Source organism: Natrix helvetica (assembly GCF_964273705.1).
Source record: "Natrix helvetica genome assembly, chromosome: 1".
Taxonomy (NCBI): Eukaryota; Metazoa; Chordata; class Lepidosauria; order Squamata; family Natricidae; genus Natrix; species Natrix helvetica.
In genome coordinates this window covers 308,575,477-308,596,489 of record NC_138548.1, presented here as the reverse complement: position 1 = coordinate 308,596,489, position 21,013 = coordinate 308,575,477, and the positions used below count along the sequence as shown (strand labels likewise).

At 38.7% G+C, this 21,013-nt stretch overlaps 1 protein-coding gene across 3 annotated transcripts in view; it reads right to left on the bottom strand.

Moving 5' to 3' along the window:
- The window catches only part of CACNA2D3 (calcium voltage-gated channel auxiliary subunit alpha2delta 3), a 631,895-nt gene that overhangs the window by 346,766 nt on the left and 264,116 nt on the right, over window positions 1–21,013 (bottom strand). For all 3 annotated transcript variants that reach the window (XM_081935818.1, XM_081935819.1, XM_081935820.1), the window contains exon 5: window positions 1,579–1,741. In XM_081935818.1, coding sequence (XP_081791944.1) covers window positions 1,579–1,741 — 163 coding nt within the window. The remainder of the gene's footprint in view (window positions 1–1,578; window positions 1,742–21,013) is intronic.

Sequence of the window (21,013 nt, the reverse complement as noted above, 5' to 3'; positions counted from 1 at the left end):
ACAAACGTGATGATACCTCCCGCCTACCAAACATCTGGAAACCAGCCCTAGCCAACAAACGAACACCACCCACCACCCAAGCCGTTACAATACAAAACAACAATGCACACGCAGCCTGCACCAATCAGCACCAATCTACCAATCATGATACAACCACACAACCAATCATTCCACTTACTGAAACAAAGCCAGCACCCCATCCCCTCCCACCAAGACTTACAGAAAGACGGCAGCTCCGTTCCCATTTTAAGCCCACATTTTGAGCCCACGCTTGAAGATGGCAGGTGAGATCCTGCCGAAACGTTGCAAAGACAATCTCAACCTTACACGGGAAAAGACCCGAATACAACAAAACCAGCATTTATCTTTTTATTTCTACTTTATGCATGTTTATAATGTTTTTAACTTTATAAAGTTTAATTAGAAAACAATAAAGTAAATTGAAATTAGCTTTACTAGTGATTAATGAGATCTTGAGGCTGATGCTGCGAGACTAAATATTTGATATCTGGTTCGATTTTTGTAAGGAACAAACGAAGGTCTCCTCTTTCAGTGCTTTTCCTTTTTATCTCCATTTTTTAAAATCTTCCTTAGGGCTATGTACAAAAGTAAGGCTGAGCTAGTTAGCCCACTTATTATTATTAGCCAACAACAATTCTCTCCTGCCTTTTCTTTCTCCTATTTTGCAACTGCTCTGCTCCACTTCTGCCTGTCCCTGCTATCAGTTTCTACTCCTCCCCACCCTCTTCCCACGTGTTTGCTTGTGCACGCGCTTGCGCTCGCCTCCCCACTCGCACAAAAGGAGGTTTTAACCTCCGAAATCCCTAACGCATGCATTCTTGCGCGCGTTAGTTCAAAAGGAGGTTTCAACCTCCGAAATCCCCACCGCCCACCTGGAATCCCAAAATGCCCACTAGTGGGCGGTAGGGACCAGGTTGACAACCCATGGTCTAGAACGTAGTCAATGGAGAAGATGCTTATTTTGCAACACACTTGGCTTCACCATTGATGTTCTAACTTAATCACTGAATTGGTCTCCAAACAATAAGAAATTTAAATGGAAAATTATAGATGATTATGCCTGGCCCTGAACATCCTATATAGAACCCAAATGATGAAGCAACACTGAAATGGGAAATTATACACACATTATTATTCTTATGATTGAAACTATTAAATAAATATTTTATTAAGCTTTATTTTAAAGATATCGAAAATTCAGTTTTTCAGAAATGCAGGAGACGAGGTGGCGCAGTGGTTAGAGTGAGGTACTGCAGGCTACTTCAGCAGACTGCTAGCTGCAATTTGGCAGTTCAAATCTCACCTGTTCAAGGTTGACTCAGCCTTCCATCCTTCTGAGGTGGGTAAAATGGGGACCCAGATTGCTGGGGGCAATATGCTGACTCTGTAAACTGCTTAAAGAGGGCTGTAAAGCACTGTGAAGTGGTATATAAGTCTAAGTGCTATTGCTAAGTGCTATTCATCTCCATTCTCAGTGAACATGATATCAACAGAAGTTGGTATCGAAAAAGGTATGTTGACATTGCTAAATGATATAATAGAAAACATTTTCCTTACCTTTATTGTACATATTTGTTGGCACTTGGACATCACTCAAAGTGACATTCACAGGCAAATTATTGAAATGGTCATTTGGTTCAAGGATGAATTCCTTTCCCAGTTCTAAGAAGTTTCCATCTTCATCTCGTTCATTAATGAGAACAGCATTGAAATATTCATACTGAAATAGAAAACCAGTGATGATAAATCTATAAACTGTGTTATTAATGCACTTAATTAAAACCAATGGGTATCACAATGTACAATTTGATGTACAACAAGCCAGAAGAACAATTTCATAAATTATTACATAGAAGTAAATCGTCACTGACCCTGAAAGGTATGTATACATTTGTCTGTTTGATAGGTTGGTTGGTTGGTTGACATTTTTTACCATTTCAGTTATAGATAATCCCAAGAAACGCACAGTTTGAAATAGATATTATTATTAGCGCTCTAAAACAATAATAATTTAACTGCAATGACACAACATAATTATCTACATATATTCAAAGCACCACTCTTAATCAATATAGTCTTAAGTGAGAATGTTCTGCAACACTAGAAAGGAAGTGGCTATCCTTGACTCTGGGACAGACTGTTCAATAAGTCTCTTATTTAACACAAAGAATGTCCATCTCTTGAATCTTGTCACATTAACCAATAAATGGGGAGTCTAAGGAGTCAATACCTGTTTGTAGGCACTGAGGAAGCAGATTCTACATCAAACAGACAACCCTAAAGATACTAGGTCCAAAACCAAAAATGACTTTATAGCCAATTTAAATTACACATAGAAATAAACTAACAACCAGACCAGTGACGTGCGGTGAGGTTTATGACTGGTGAGGCTGGTGATGTCATCAAACCGCGTGATTGCTCCGATCGCACAGGCGCAGCCCAAACAGAGAAGTTTCTCTTCTCAGAAATGTCAGAAAGGGACAGACAGACTGCCGCAGCTCCACTGAAAAGACATTTCTGAGAAGAGAAACTTCTCCTTTCTCCTCCTTCCGCCCCCTTCTAGCACTGATGATGTTACCTAGGCATTTTTTGCATCAGGCGAGCCCAGGATCCTTGTAAGGGGAATGGAACCACGTGTGCAGGCGGCTCCTCAGCAGCGCACAGCCTCAGATTAGCACAGCCGCGATCCCCTTCCCCTGCACACGTGGTCCCATTACCCTCCTTCCTGAGCCAACATGAAGGGGACCGCGGCTGGAGCTGAGGAGCCTCCTGCACACGTGGTTCCATTCCCTTTGCAAGGATCCTGGGCTCGCCCGATGCAAAAAATGCCTAGGTAACATCATCAGTGCTAGAAGGGAATGGGCAGGGAGAAGGAGGAGAAAGGAGAAGTTTCTCTTCTCAGAAATGTCAGAAAGGGGCAGGCAGGCTGCCGCAGTTCCACTGAAAAGACATTTCTGAGAAGAGAAACTTCTCCTTTCTCCTCCTTCCCCCCCCCCTTCTAGCACTGATGATGTTACCTAGGCATTTTTTGCATTGGGCGAGCCCGGGATCCTTGTAAGGGGAATGGAACCACGTGTGCAGGCGGCTCCTCAGCAGCGCACAGCCTCAGATTAGCACAGCCGCGATCCCCTTCCCCTGCACACGTGGTCCCATTACCCTCCTTCCTGAACCAACATGAAGGGGACCGCGGCTGGAGCTGAGGAGCCTCCTGCACACGTGGTCCCATTCCCTTTGCAAGGATCCTGGGCTCGCCCGATGCAAAAAATGCCTAGGTAACATCATCAGTGCTAGAAGGGAATGGGCAGGGAGAAGGAGGAGAAAGGAGAAGTTTCTCTTCTCAGAAATGTCAGAAAGGGGCAGGCAGGCTGCCGCAGTTCCACTGAGAAGACATTTCTGAGAAGAGAAACTTCTCCTTTCTCCTCCTTTCTCCCCCCCTTCTAGCACTGATGATGTCACCTAGGCATTTTTTGCATTGGGCGAGCCCGGGATCCTTGTAAGGGGAATGGAACCACGTGTGCAGGCGGCTCCTCAGCAGAGCACAGCCTCAGATTAGCACAGCCGCGATCCCCTTCCCCTGCACACGTGGTTCCATTACCCTCCTTCCTGAGCCAACATGAAGGGGACCGCGGCTGCACTGATTGAGGCTGGAGCTGAGGAGCCTCCTGCACACGTGGTCCCATTCCCCTTGCAAGGATCCCGGGCTCGCCCGATGCAAAAAATGGCAAGATCGGCACACTTGGGGCTGCTGCTGAGATGTCCAGGGAGGCTAAACCAAGCCGCGCGCCTCTCCCAGCCACTTTCACGGCTTCCCGGAGTAATTTTTTTTTATTTTCATGATGAGAGCAGTGAGGCTCCACCTCCCCTGCCTCCCCTGACTGCACGTCACTGAACCAGACAGCTCTTGGAGCACGGTGTTACATGAGAGCAGCACACAAGTGGCTACATTCTGAAACTCTGTTGGTACAGTGGTTAGAATGTAGTATTGCAGGCTAACTCTGCCCACAGTCAGGAGTTTGAGCCTGACCTGCTCAAGGTTGACCCGACCTTTCATCCTGTCCTCCTTAGTGAGGGCAGTTCTGATATTCAGTTGTAGTGATTAGGTCAGTCCCCATTGATTGGTAAATGTGACACAGTTAAGAGGTGGACATTCTATGTGGGTACCCCTCTTACTGAATGCTTCTTCTGTCTGCTGTGCACATCTATGCTTCAGATCCTCTTACCCCTACCTCTTCATTTCTGCTGTCCTGGCCATCCTGCCAATACTGTAGCCCTATGTTTTGCTGCTCTGCTGCTGTTGACTCCTTCTTCCCTGTACTCTGCCACCACTGCTACATCCAGCTGACCTTCTTGGTCTTCTTTTTCCCATTCCTGACAAGTCCAGTATGACCTGCTTGTGTGAGGCCTTCAGAAGGCTTGAATTAATTCTTAGAGAGTAGCCAGGAAGATCAATAGCTACCAATTATGTAGATTTAGAGGAAACATATGTTTGAAACCACATGTTGGAGACCATTTGTGGAAGAAAGTTTTGTGCACATACAGTATATTCCTTTTGAATTCCCCATGATATTAAGCTGCTCTCAGAATGACTTAGCAGGGTTCTTTTTATGTTCCTATGACATTTAAAGGAGAAAGATTTACAGATTACTGGATAGATTTAATTTTTCTCCCAACATTAAATAACAGATAAGCAAAAAGCAATTTAGATAATAATATTGATTATTTTTAGCATGACCTAGGTCAAACAGAGACTACATCAAGCTCTTGGAACAAGTGAAGTCTCTGGTAACCAAGGATTTTAAACAGTGAAATAAAAACAGAAGAGAGAATATGGTGTTAAATATGTCATGTGTTTTGTTGTTATGGTACTGTTTTACCTTTACCTCAAACATTATATTAAGTACTTTGTAATCATGGATACCAAACTCAACCAAGATCTTCATACAATTTTCTATAGTTCCCTGATTTAGTTGCATAACAAAGATCTATACAAATTCTTCACCCAACCAGTTGAATATTTTTCCTAACAATTGTTTTTAATCATATTTGCAATACTTCACATAATAATTCATTTTAGGGAGCAGCTAAATGATAATTCAACTGTTTGATGATAATTACACCTCTTTAAATTCAGGAAACTACTTATACTGTCAATCTAACTCAATACTTTTGTATCCAATGGTATAAATACTCAGAGTTTCAGGCAGAATATAGTTTCAGGCACTGCACTCTTTTTAAGAATATTGAATGCTGTCCTATACCAAATCAGACTTTTGGGTCATCTAATCCAATACTGATTGGTAATGCTCCTTTAATGTTCAGTCAAATGTTTGTTAAATCTTTTTCAAAATTGCTGAGGCCTCACTGGAATCTTCTGAAAGGAATGTATATGATCTATCACAGAACTTCTTACCCCCTTCTTTAAAAATCTTCTACATAGATTATGTTGCAGTTTTCCTATACAATTTCATTGAACTCAGAGTCTCTTTCAAATGCTAGGAGCATCTGAGCTAAATCAACCAGAAACTGAGAAAAAGGGGAAGCACATCCACATCTGTGGGGCTTTCTGTGCCTAAAATGTTATCTATAGTGGTTCCTCAAGCACTGACTTTCTTTAAGAACAAATTATCAGAAAGACCAACTATAATGGACCAAACTTCAGGCTCCAAGACTGAATTCAGAAAAAGCTGTGCAGTCAATGTATGGCATGACCAATAAATATATCTATCTTTGCTCGGATGAAGTCACTTGAAATAACTAATTGTCCTCTGGGACTATGAAGTGGATATACTTAATATCCACAGGGTTTAATTATAACACTTCTTCCCCTCTCTCCCACAACTTAATGAACATTGCCTTATGCTCCTTATCCTTGGAGCTAAGTGAACACTGGTTGACTTAACAGATATTTCAGTCCTAAGAAATGTTAGCTCTCAGCATATTCTCAACAGCAGGAGTTCATCTATGTCAGCAGTCCATGCCACTGATTCATGTAAGCTTGAACTTCTGTGAACTCTTTTGTTCCCTTTTAGAGTCAATTCACAACCATTGAGGAGATACTCAGCTCCTTCTCTATTTCCCCTAGTATGTGTGACTGGAGATAAATTGTTCAAGAACTAAGTCTAACCAAAATCACTCTAGCTTATCCAACATAAGTTTCTTTAAAATATTTAACAGTAACACTTTTTTAAAAAAAATCTAGCAATTACTATCATATAATAAAATATCATATTTCAGATATTTTAAATACAGGATAAGGTAAAGGCAAAGGTTCCCCTCACACATATATGCTAGTCGTTCCTGACTCTATGGGGGCGGTGCTCATCTCCGTTTCAAAGTCGAAGAGCCAGCGGTGTCCGGAGATATCTCCATGGTCATGTGGCCGCCATGACTAAATGCTGAAGGGGCACGGAATGCTGTCACCTTCCCACCAATGGTGGTTCCTATTTTTCCACTTGCATTTTTACATACTTTCGAACTGCTAGGTTGGCAGAAGCTGGGACAAGTAACGGGAGCTCACCCCATTATGCGGCGCTAGGGATTTGAACTGCCAAACTGCTGACTTTTCTGATCGACAAGCTCAGCGTCTTAGCCACAGAGCCACTGCGCCCCTCAAATACAGGGGTACATTCCTCAAATATATGTTTTGTTCAAATTTGAGCAGCGGTGAAATCTAATGGCAATGGAATGCAATTCCTAATACCACAAATTTGTTACATCCTACTGAACCAAAAGACTTATTCTGTTAATAAATCTTACTACGATATTTTGGATATAATACATTGGTATAATCAGTTTCCATATACATATCCCAATTCTTTCATTTTATTCACAGATGACTATTGATTGATTTATCCTTATTGTATAGCAGTCCTTTAAAATCTAAAATGCATTTTGCTGTAAAGAAAACAAATTCCAGGAGTGGCCTGCATAATATTACTTGCACGCAACTTAGTATTGATCCATTAGAAATTTTTCCTAGATAAAGCCTTCCTGTGTTCATTCATTATCACCTTATCTTTATGAAAGCAGATGTGCTATAAATATTCAGATGCTGGATGATAAATCTGTCTAGCTTTCTAAACAAACCTTCTTTGTCAGATAGTAGATGCTGATGCATAGAGTACAACTTTCAATGCAAGCATTTTAGTATAAGCAGAACTCTGTATAAGGAAGTTATCTTCCTATATAAGGAAGATAACACAGAACTACATTATCACTTTCTTGATCTTCCTCTTCCCATTTTAATCCAGATATTTGCATACTGCACAGTTCCATTCATGTTTTTTATCTACTATGCAGTCTGACATAGTAGTCTTTTAATCGTTCACACTCAAAGAACAGTCGGATGCAGCATTTCTTAAAATTTGTTTTCCATCTTCCAATCCTTCACAGTTTCAAGACCATCTTCAATCATCTTCATTTTATGGCTTTAAAATGCTAAGGGAAAGACAGGAAAACCAGGAGCCAAACATTTATCCTTCTAACTGACCAGTAGGAGACTTTTGCAAAATAGAATTCAAACTGTGCCTGCCTGCACGACCATAGCTCCTGGAATAAAAAAAGAAGCTATACCCCAGGGGTGTCAATCTCAATTTCACTGAGGGCCGCATCAGGGCTGTATTTGACCTTGGGGGCTGGGTTGGGCATGGCCAGTTCGACATCACTCATGTTGAGTGTGCCAGTGGTGGCCCAAGCACTCTGCCAGCGAAAGAAGGCTCTGGAGCACCATTTTTGGCTGTGATGGCCTCCTGCAGTCCTCTGCCAGTGAGCTCTGTTTTCGCTGGCAGAGGCATTGTGGGCCAGTCCTATGCTGTTTCCAGTGCAGCCCTGCAGGCCAGATCTAAGCATCTAAAATGTCTTGCATCTTCTGTTTTTAGTAGCCAGAATCAAAGGAGCTCTTTTCTAATTTGTCTCTCCATTAGACTTTAACATTGACATAACCCCTAACATGCTTCATTGCCAAGGCAGAAGAAGGATTGGACGTGCAGTAAACACTGTTTAAAGTTATCACACTTTTTTGCTGGCCCCAGCACTGGATAACAAAACTTTAACTGTGCCATGCAGGGGGAAAAATCTAAAAAATTGAGAAAACTGTTTCAGATTGGTTTCATTGATGTGATTATGTTTTTGCCTTTCCAAATAAGCATATTTATATCCATTGAAAAAAGGGGGAATGGGCTGCAGTAGAAGTTGCTCACAGAAGCTGCAGTTGCTTACAGCTACTTCTCAAGCCAACTTCAAACATTTCAGTTCAGGCTGCAATGGGTTGTTGAACTGATGCCCAGTCTGGACTGTGGTTGTGACAAGAACTGAATGGTCATTCCTCTGCAGTTCCCATCAGTCCATCTCTTCCTCTGCCTTTCCCATCAGTCCATCCCTTGTGTGGACTGGTCTATCAATGGTGGTCTTCTCATTTCCTTTCCCAGATGTTTCCACACAGGTATTTTCCTATCCTCATATCCAACATTATCTTTCTTGATGTTAATGCAGATATTTATTTCCTCCATTATTGTAGTATCACTGCTCTGGTGCTACAATAATCAAAGCAACAGGATCTCCTTTGGACTGTTGGAGGTCCATAGACATTTTGTAATGAGGAAGAACAGATAGTTCAGCATCCTAGAAACAAAAGTCGAAGTATTCCTAGATACAAATTATACAGACAGTCCTTGTTTAATGACTACTTGTTCAGTGACCATTTGCATTTATAATGGCACTGAAGATTTATGATTGGTCTTTGTACTTCTGTCAGTTGCAGCATCCCCATGGTCATATGATCATAAGCTGGCTACCTTCAGTGCCTGGCTTCCAATTATGATGTTGCAGCATCTCATGGTCATGTGATCACCATTTGTGACTTCTGATGATCACAAGGGGATCTGTTCCTCAACATAAGAAGCCTTGAATGGTCCATTGCAGTGACAGGCCAAGAAGACCTACACATCTGCCCTTTGTGTTTTAAGCAAACCAGTGCAATGGGAACATAGGTCCTGAGCTAATGCAAAGATAGCACAAAGATCTTACATGAAGGGTCCATACAATTTAATTTCTTCTTTCTCTTTCACACACACACCTTATCACTTACTGTGAGAAAGGACAACAATATGTAAGTAGGAAAGGAAAAGCTATACTAAGGGAAACTAATATACCATACCCTGTGTTATATGTTTTTAGAGAGGGTTTCAGGTGAAAATCTGTCTTAATCAGGCAGACCACAACTTGGGTTCAATAAAACTTCTAGAATAATGCTGAAAAGGATGTCCAAGGGGAGAGGTTAGGGAAAGCTTTCCATTTAAGCAGAAGAAGCTTGGATCTACAGCATGTTGTGAACATCTGCAATTGATTTCTAGGAAACAGATTGTTTGTGACAGTTGAAAGGTGGCAGAAGGAAAATTAAAAAATAAAAATGGTTGAAAAACATGAAAAGCAAACTCATCCGGCACATCAAAACTACATTTGAGATAATGCCCTGGAAGAAAGTGCTAAGGTTTATTTGCTGACAAAAAAAAAACAAAAAAAAAACACTCAAAACACTAAGGTCTAAGAGAAAATGACTTCAATTTAATCTTGTCAATAGAGGTCGACCTTTAATACAACCTTAACAAGGTGATTCTAAAGACAGCATGATATGTCACATCCAAAACGTATTAGGTTAATAAACAAATAAACCTAATATTTATATTAAGGCAATTCTACTAGGATAACTTTGGAGGCTCACTATGACATGAACATAAGATGAGATCAATTTACACATCTAAAATAATAAAAATAAGAAAATGTAGACATACGTTGTAGTAACTGAAAAAAATAACAATTAGCATTTATATAGTGTGTTCATATAGAATTCATTCAAAGAAATCCATAGAGCAGTAGTTCATAAAAATATTTTTTTTTCATAATGCAGTATGCTATGATACTAACCTGGGTAAAAACATTGCAATGTCATACAGCAGAGGCTATGCAGCGTTACAGAAATAATATGAAAAAGGTGTTTCAAAATATGTGAGAACCCTAATGAAATATCTGCAATTTTTTTAAGCAGTTGTGTCAGATCAGGTGGGACCAAGTAGTGCAGTTTCTAGTTGGTGGAATAAAGTGATTTTTATTTAATAGCTTTAGTTTGCATAGTGGTATGTGATATTTTTAAATATTTTTGTTTATTGGTTTTGGACACTACCCAGAGTTACATTTTTGAGTTGGATAGCTGCTAAATATTCCAATTAAACAAATAAACTGCATTATTTGGGAAGACTATTGGAATCTAGCAGATCTCTTGCTTTAGATGTTTCAGATTTAAATGTATGAAACATAATGCATTTGCCTCTCAGCAAATGGAATGCAATAAAGGTTTTAATTGGGCCTGCATTTGTTTAGAATGCAGTCTAAATATTAAAAGAAAATCTACAACTATTAACTATAATGAAATATTCCTTAAAGATAGTGGGATTTCTATGACATTATGCATACCACAATGCTCTGTGTCACCATCTCAAGGACATCTAGCATCATTTGAAACCATGTCTTCAAAAAATATATTTTAACTAGAGAAAATGACTTCTTCTAGAACAGTGTTTTTCAAAGTTGGCAACTTTATGTTTTGTGGACTTCACTTTGGCTGAGGTATTCTGGGAGTTGAAGTGCACACAACTTAAATTGCCAACTTTGAAAAAAACTGTTCTCAGCAATGTGAAAAATTCCATGGAACAGAAGCCTTCCTTCCTTAAAAAAATTATTAGTTTAGTTTGGTTATTAGTTTATTTTGAAAGGTGGGAATTAAATTTCATTTGTCAAAATAAAAGTACAAGATGCAAGAGGTGTAACAGCACTAACATCAATTCACAGCCAGAAGTCAATTAACTTTTACAATATTTTTTACAACAAAAGTTGACAGAGTCATATTTTTGTTGCAAAGAATGTGCATGTTCCCAACTTGATTAAATAATCTGAAATATATATGAAACAGTATGCTAGTATGACTACTGACAAAGAGCCACACTAATCTAAATATATTTAGAATGATCGGATAGCCAACATTTAATAATATATCAAATCATATAACTTCTTAAATGAAGGATTTTTCCCCCAGACAGATTAATATCATTTATTATCCAAAACAGATTTGTGTAACATTTTCATTTATTTGAAATCAAAGCTGTAGTCTAGCTCAAGCCACAAAGGGTCACTCTAAAAACAACATAGGTGATGAAGTACAGCTGTTTTATTTACTGTCTACAAATAATCAATTCACATGACAAGCAATACACAATCATGCCAAGAAAAAAGGTTTAAAAGCCATTCTTAGTATTGCTTTGGCTGAATATCCATCAGCACAATTGTATTTTTCCATCAATGAATAACATATGTATCATCTTAGGAAAAACTAATACAGATCTGCATACATGCATTTTGCATCTTATAAACTAAATGTATACGTGAAAATGCTTGGAGTGGGGGGTGGGGCGGAATTCCCTATCCTTTAAATTCTGTCCATTCTGTTCATCTATTTAGGATTTGGAATCCTTTTGGGCAAGAGACCAGTCTTGCTACTCAGCTTCTGTTATAGGCAGTTTCAAGATTTCTGATCCCACTTTTCACCATCTTTTATCTTTATACTGAACTAGATAGCCTTTCAGTATAGAATGTCATCAAATGAAATAGCAACCTGAGCCAACTGAAACCCAAGACTGTTCTTATCACTAGCAAAGTAAAACAAAGGGGCCCAGAAAATAACTATCTACAAATAAAGCAATGGTTTCAGACTTTTCTTTATTCGAGTTTGCTGTTCATTAGATAGTTATTGCTCACAACAGCATGGGTTACAAACTAAAAGCATGATTCAAGAACAACACAAAACCATTCAATATTTCTAATAAAAAAATCCTAGCTGTACTTCATTATGAAGATTAAAATCTCTGATAAACATCATGCCAATAAATGGCATAGTTCTAGTCACTAGCAAAACAAAGCACATCATCCATATGCTTGGGATACAGATGATCAGAGACAGTTTCAGGTATTGTTTTTGCTGTGCAACAAACCATACCACAATTAGAAAATCAGCACAATCTGAATATTTAGTACATCTCAACCCAACACTCTGAAAACATTAAAATGGCTTTCAAGAAACATGAGAAATACATAAGGATCTTATTTCTCTTATGTATTTGGCAGTGAATTTGGAGGGAAAAATGCTTTTAGCAATAGCTTCAAATTTGGGATGGAAGGGGAATCTACCCAAAATAAGTCATCGTTGGTACTTAGCACTATATAAATTGAACCTGACTTATAATCAGAGTAACAATTGCTGCTGGACCTGTGGAGAAGGCTATCTAGATTTTTTTTCAATTTGATGAGGGGAAAGAACTGTGGAAGATAATGGAAATGGAGGCTTGTCAAATGTACAGATTAAAGGAATTTCTGTGGAGCTTGCTTTGTAATAAAATATCTCAAGGTAGTTAGTTATAGCAAAGTGCAGGTAGTTCTCAACTAACAACCACAATTGAGCCCAACATTTATGTTGCTAAGGAATTTGTTCAGTGAGTTTTGGTCCATTTTGTGACTATTCTCACCACATTTGTTAAGTGAATCATTGCAGTTCTTAAATTAGCACGGTCGTTCTGGTTTCCCCATTGACTTGGCTTCTCAGAAGGTTACAAAAGATGATCACAGGACACTGCAACCATCATAAATGTTAGTCAGTTGCCAAGCATCCCAATGTAAATCATGGGAATGCTGCAATGGTCATAAGTGTGGAAAATGTTCTTAAGTTATTTTTTTCAGTGGCATTGTGACTTCAAATGTCACCAAGCAAATTGTTGTAAATCGAGGACTACCTGTAATTAGCAAAATTCCATAAATAGTGATTGCCTTTCATGGAAAGCAAGCTTTTTTCTGTCCTTTGTAACGAAGTTTTATAAACTCTGATTTGTTGGAATTATAGAAAAGAACTCCAAATGATTCACATAAGCAACATTTATATTATTTTGGAAAGCAATGCATTATTTTAGATATTGAGGTGATATAAATCCAATGCATCTCTCTCTCTCCCTCTCTTCAATAGGACAGGGAAAAATACAATCATGCCTGGTATAGTTTCTCCTATCCTACAACACTTCTCTCAATGAAGTCTTCCAGATGGATGTCTTACCATACTGCCATAATGTCCTCCCCTGATAATACCATAAAATGCCTGCAGTTCTTCCAATAATTTCTTTGCACCTTTCTTCTATGATTTTCCATACTGCAAAAAGTCCAGCTTTTCTTCACAACTTAGCCACATTCATGATACCATTTAAAAGCCCAGATTTTATATTTCTGCATAGAGAGAAGACATTTTTGGTGATTACCTTGCCTTTCTACATTTAAGCAAATCCTGATAATTTATTCCCCACAGTGTTCCTTCTCTTATATGATCAACCATATCAATCAATCTTCTTCAATATGCATGCAAGTAGCATACATACATGACGCTCACAGATCCTGTCGTTTGTTTACAATTCATGCATTCAAACTTATATTCAATTATTTTGCAAGCTTCCATATATAGCAGTTTCCAGAAAACAAGTGCAGGGGGAGCAAATTACTAGGGATCTATCGCATGTTTTGGAAGGTTGGGGTAGGGACTTTGTTCCCAGGATCTGAGATTATCAGATGCAAGGGAAGAAGGACCAGTCCCAGTAAGTGGCTGTCAAGCAAAATCACTGCTTCATCTGCCTGAAGAGTAAAGACAATTACTAATTGGTCAAGTTGGTCACAAGCACAATGACATCCCCTACTTAATGAAATGAGCAGAACATAACAGCATATTGTTTAGCAGTATCATTTATTTTTATTATTATACGATTGTATCACAGCGGCCAGTTGATTCGCCGGATTTGGCATTGATTACTAGTCGGGCCCCACCCAGGGGCCTAGGACGTCGTAACGTATTTTCGTAATATACGTGCAGATCCAAGCAGTGCAGCTTTTTGCATTTGACTGATGGTGATTTTGTCAAGTTTTAACTGTTTTAAATGTAATTCCAGTGCTTTTGGAATAGCACCCAGTGTTCCGATTACCACTGGAATTACCACTGCTGGTTTGTGCCATAATCGTTGGATTTCAATTTTTAAGTCCTGGTATTTCGCGACTTTTTCATGTTCCTTCTCCTCAACTCTGCTATCACCTGGTATTGCGATGTCTATGATTGTAACCTTCTTTTTCTCAACCAGTGTGATGTCTGGTGTGTTATGCGCTAGTACTTTGTCTGTTTGTATACGAAAATCCCACAGGATCTTGACCATCTGATTTTCGGTGACTTTTTCAGGCTTATGTTCCCACCAGTTTGTTGTTGTTTTAATATTATAATTTTTGCACAAATTCCAGTAGATCATTTGTGCTACTGAATTGTGCCGCAATTTATAATCAGTCTGCGCGATTTTTTTACAGCAGCTGAGTATGTGGTCAACAGTTTCATCAACTTCTTTGCAGAGTCTGCATTTGGCATCATCAGAGGATTTTTCGATTTTGGCCTTAATGGCATTTGTTCGGATAGCTTGTTCTTGCGCAGCCAGGATTAGTGACTCTGTTTCTTTCTTTAATGTACCTGTTGTTAACCATAACCAAGTTTTTTCACTGTCCACTTTATCTTTTATTTTTTCCAGAAATTGACCATGTAAGGCTTTGTTCTGCCAACTCTCCATTCTTGATTTTATCACATCTTTTCTGTATTCTTGTTTCGTCTGTTGGGCCTTCAGTAGATTTTTGTTCTTTACTTCGATTAATATATGTTCTTGACTTTCTTTTAAATAATCAGCTAGTGCATGTTTTTCTTCTTCAACTATTTGCTTCACTTGTAATAATCCTCTGCCACCTGATTTTCGGGGTAGGTATAGTCTATCAGTGTCACCACGTGGATGTAAACTGTAGTGCATTGTCATTAGTTTTCTGGTTTTTCGGTCCAAAATGTCCAAATCAGCTTGTGTCCAGTTAACTATACCAGCTGTGTATCTTATAACTGGTATTGCCCAGGTATTTATGGCCTTGATTGTATTTCCACCATTTAATTTAGATTTCAAAATTTTCCTAACTCTGTTGGTGTACTCTCTCCTGACAATATTTTTTACTTGTCCATGTTTGATGTTATCCAACTGCAAAATGCCTAAGTATTTGTAGGCTTCATTTTCGTTGCATTTAATTAGTTGGCCATTGGGCATTTCAATTCCCTCACATGTAGTGATTTTGCCCCTTTTTATGGATACAGTGACACATTTTTCCATGCCAAACTGCATTGAAATATCGGTGTTGAATACTCGGACAGTGTTTGTCAGTGATTGGATTTCTATTTCTGACTTTCCATAGAGTTTCAAATCATCCATATATAATAAATGTGAAATTTTTTCAGCTTCTTTGGCTGTTTGGTAGCCTAATTTCATTTTTTTTAAGATTACTGATAGTGGGATCATCGCAATGATGAAGAGAAGAGGTGAAAGTGAATCACCCTGGAAAATTCCTCGCTTGATATTAACCATTCCATAGTTCTCATTCCCTACTGCCAACTCAGTTCTCCATTGTTTCATCGCCTTTTCAGTGAAGGATGTAATATTTTTACTAATGCCAGTTGTTTCTAAGCATTTTATGATCCAACTATGTGGCAATGAGTCAAATGCTTTTTTATAATCAATCCAGACCATATTCAAGTTCGTTTTTCTTTTCTTACAATTTTCTAATATCATTTTATCAATTAGGAGCTGATCTTTTGTGCCCCTACTCCTTCTTTTGTTGCCTTTTTGCTCTACTGGCATTATTATTATTATTATTATTATTATTATTATTATTATTATTATTATTATTATTATTATTATTGCGTGGTTATTCTTTGGTTCACAGCCTTTGGGGCTGGTTGGTAGCTCAACAGCTCGAGTTCTAACCAAGGACCTAGGAACTGTTAAGGTAACATCGAAGGATATAAGCTGTTCCAAGTAGGGCGGTTTTTTGTAGAATCAGAATGTTCAAAACTGATAAATTTAAAATTTCCATTTTTTAAAAAAAATATATCAGATTTGAACATTCTGATTATTATTATTATTATTATTATTATTATTATTATTATTATTATTATTATTATTATTATTCATTAAACATGAAGCTCAGTCAACTGAACATTCAAAAATGCATCACAAATACCATTGACTGGTGCTAATGGTTGATATAGGTTGCTGCCCATATCAACGGAATGGACTTCCGGTTTGCTTGTAGGGCAGATTATAGTCCTCCAGAGCCTTCAGGGACCTTCAGGAGGCTTCCCTAAAGGCTCCAGAGGGCTTAAACCAGACCTACAAGCAAACAGGAAGCACAAGGGGGCATGGGAGGCTGTTTTTGCCCTCCCCAGGCTCCTATAAAGCCTCTGGAGCTAGTCAGCTGGCCAGCTGACAAAGCAACGCCTCACGTGCCCTGACAAATGGCTCTGCGTGCCACCTGTGGCAGTGCCACAGGTTCGCCATCCAAGATATAGACTATGATGGTAACTGGGCAAGATTAGATTTGCGGGATTTTACAACATTGATAAAGATAGAGATTATCTATTCATTATAACTATTTGATACATTCTGCCTGCTTATCTATTTGTCTATCCATCCGTCCATCCCTTCATCTGACCACTTACTTACAATGTGCAATTCTGAGGATTTTACTAGATTTGTGAGGAAGAATTGGACAGTGGTGCATGCCTCCTTTTCTTAAGTGAATAGGATATAGGATTTTACATTTCCATGTAATAGTTGAGCATGTAATACAGAATTAGGAAAGCATTTTTTAATCATTGAAGAGTTATAGTTAGGTCATACTTTGTTTTGCCCTATCCTTTGTGGGATCTCTGCATAGAATAAGATGATCTCTCTCATCTTCATTCCAAAACCAAGAGAAGCAGATGTTCCTTAATTGTGAAATGGTGTCACCACCTGTTGCAAACAATGCTCCTTAAGTGTGATGATCTTATCCTTGGCAGGAAACCATAACCTTGAACCTCAAAGGTTTCGTTTCTGGCAGGAGCAGGCAACACATTCCAAGATCTTGCTGGCTTTTTGGAAGGGCCTGAAGACTTGGCTTCACCATCTGACCTGGGGATCAGAGTCATGCTGAGCTCATAAAATAGCTGTACTGTTCTTGAGTGCCTATGCTATCCAGCGATTGTATTATAGCTTCTATGTGTTTAAGTGTTTTAATGTTTCTATTGCTCGCATGGCTGCTTTATGTTTGGATTGTTTTGGTACTGTTCATTTTAATTGTAAAAGCCACCCAGAGTCACAAATATGAGATGGATGGCTACATACTGTCAACTAAATAAATATGTATGCATATAACTATCATTATTATAATTGATAAAATCCAGCGATATAAGGTCATTGAAGACAGGTATGAGTAATGATCGTTCTGAGACTATACATGCTGTTCAGAAAACCCCATGAAATGCTTATCATGTATGATATTTTTATACATCACAACATTTACAGCATTTGTATTACATGTGTTATCTATTTTTGCAATTATGTACCATCCTTAAAGCATTCTGTACCAATTCTCTCTTAAATTATAGCTTGGGTAAATTATATTATAATTATTTTGCTATTTTCTTATAAACTCTTGGTAGAAAGGCCTACATATTTATACTAGTGTAGATATTGCTCTGAAATCCTAAAGAAACTGCAATCTTGCTGGGCTGGGGACAGAACAATATGCCTAGATATTTCTGGAAATTACATTCTGTCTTTCCACCAAAGAACAGAGCTGGAAAGGATGAATTTTCCCTTATCTGAGCCAGGTTTCCATGATATGGATGTCACTGCTGTCATTTAAGATTAAAACCTGGATAAATTTAAGTTGCAACCGATCTAGCACTAAAAACATGATACTGAACTGAAGAATCTTTCTTTTAAAACCTGCAATGGCCAGGATTTCATCTTTTCATATTTTTGCCCTTTGAGATTGATTGATGGTTCTAGTAATGTGAAAGTACACACCTTCTGACTGAGATAGTCACCCTCTTCCATTGAGTTTAGCACTTCAGAGGAAATACATACAGCAGCAAGGGAAGAAAGGGACACCCACCTAAGCCAGTTACATCAACCATGGCATTTATTTGAGTGACAGATGTTATAGCCCAGTGATGAGTAACCTTTTTGGCACCAAGTGCTGAAAGGGCATGCATGCAAACCAGAGGTGGGTTCCTACCTGTTCGGCCCAATAGATAGTAACTTGGCTGGACACGTGACCGTACCAGTTCTATCCTGGGCACTGCCATCTTTATTTTCTGTTCTGCACATGCGCAGAACTATCTTCATTGAAAAAATGTAATCCCCCCCTTTTTTAATGGTGTGTGCATGCCAGCTATAGAGAGGTCCTAAAGATGAGCCATTTTTTTTGCAAAAAGTGAGGGATTTTTGCCTTCCCCCAGCCTCCAGAAGCACTCTGCAGACTTCAGAATGGTGGGGGGAAGGGAAAAATGCTCCTGGTTTTGCAGAAAATGTCTGAAAAATGGGCTGGTTTTCGTACAAATTGAGGCGCTTTTGCTTTCCCCCAGCCCTGCTAAAGCCTGCAGAGTGTTCCTGTGGGCCAGGGAGGACAAAAACTTTTTTTTCTTATTGGGTAGTTTGCAGGCACTCCTTTAGCTCCAGCAAGGCTGCAGGCCTCCCCATCAAAAATTTTCACCACTGTTTCAGTGGGCAAGGCTTGGTGAGGGAATCATGTGACTGAGTGTGTGTGAGTGACATCAAGGTGGTCACGCCCACTCAGTCACATGCCTCCTATCTTGCTATGCCCACCAAACCGGTAGTAAAAAATTATGAAACCCACCCCTGATACACATCCATAATGCAATTTGTGTGTCACCCTCTCCCATGAGCCCCAGCCCCTGCACATGTGCAGCAGAGACCTGAAAACCAGCTAGTTAGTGGGAGGGGCATGTACATGCACGGCAAAGATGAGCTGGAGTGATGGCTCGTGTGTCCATAGAAAGGGCTCTGCTTGCCATAGGTTTGCCATAACGGTTATAGTCAGATTGCCCTCATACCCCATTCTCCCCTGGTTTTATGACACTTTGGTCAACCCTTACCCACAATCAAACCCTTTTTCTGATTTCCTTCTTTATGATACTGGATGCAGATGGGATGCCATCATCTCCAAGGGCACCACAGATACGGTAGTTGTAAGAAAATTGTGGCCAAATATACTTGACAAAGAAGGACTTAGATGACTTTTTGTTGAATCCTATAGTTGCTACATAATCTACATAGAACATCTTAAAGTTTAACACTGTAAATTTCTATCCAATCCAGACCATAGGATCCATACCGAAAATCCCAGGTGATGCATCAAGATAGGAGGATATATTTTCAACACACACACACACACACACACACACACACACATATATATATTTCTTAAACTAGGATCATGAATGTGTAGATGATCTTCCATCCATTCCCCAGGCAGGTTAGAGCACCACAGTATTAACATTATCTGAGAGGAAGAGAGTACTCAAAGCTGCCATTAATTCAGGCTTTCCAGGTCAAAACTGCTGCTCTTGTGATATAATGTTTGCATCTTCCAAGGATAACATTTGATCCAAAACCTTTATTTACCAAAACGAAATCCAAAGAGTCTTCCTGTCTAAGTATAACAGCACCATAATGTGTTACTTTGCAACTATATATTTTTGTTTCCATTTAAAATGATATAATGACACAACCACCCAAATGAATGCATATGATAAGTTGAAAAAAAACCAAATACATAGTAAAGATGTTTTCATGCATTTGGTTTTTTGCAAGTTACCTATCTGTGCTTTAAATCTTTTCAGAAATTTAAATCCATACAGGTATTTAAACAAGATTGTATATTTTTTAACAAAGAATGCAAAATGTTGCTTTGTTCAGCTTGGCAGGCAATTCTCAAATGTGTTCTAGCAATGTGGAAATAATACAATAACCAAGCAAATGCTCAAGAAGATCTTATTATAAACATTGGAGTCTAGTCAATGCATCATTTAAATTGAACATTCAGGTCATTTTGTGCTCCAGTCCTCAAAGTAAACTTCTGCTACAACTCATAGCAGCTTTTACTATGCCAACATGCTGATTGATAATGAACAACCAAGGCATGCTGTTCAAATGAGAGTGAAATCTTGGACTTTTTGTGAAATGTCTCTTGAGAACAAGATCAAAATTCATCTCAGTCCTTATTTTAGATGCATTTTAGTAGCAACTCTAGAAATGGCAGTCTTTCATCTTTCTAAACAGCTTCTGCCAGATCCCAGTAATTATGAAAACAGAAGCAGGGGGCCGCAACGATATAGATTAACAACTCACACGACTAAACGTGGCAAAGAGGTTACAAAAACCTAATATTAGATTGATCAAGTTGGTAATACAACAGCAATATAAACAAAGTTGTTTATAACAGAACCTAACAAGGCAAAGAATGACCAGAAATAAATAAATAAATATATATATATATGTATGTATGTATGTATGTATGTATGTATGTATATGTATATGTATATGTATATGTATATGTATATATATATATAAAAATACTAAAGAAGTCAGAATCTGTCCTATAAAACAAGTGAGGGCAAAATCAGATTGAGAGATCCTATTTACCGAAACAAAGGTACTAGCTGGTTTTCAGGCCCTCTTTCCAGGAATATGTGATGGCAATGTCTTGAGAACATCCCTATGCATTGGCACTAGAGAAGATAACAGGGAACTGAGGCAAGGGAAGAGGAATACTTCTGCTTGAGCTGCCTTTCTTCCTCCCTCTCCTCATTTTTTTTAATGAAGATTTACATAAAGGAGAGACCACAGAGTATCAAAAAAATCAAGTCAGTGGCCATAATGGTGCAATCAAAGCTCTACCAATTTTTATATGCAGTGCATATAAAACCCAATCAGAGTTTCAGTTAAACCATCACAGCCACCATCTTGACCATTTTTTGCCATTCCCTACTAACCTGCAA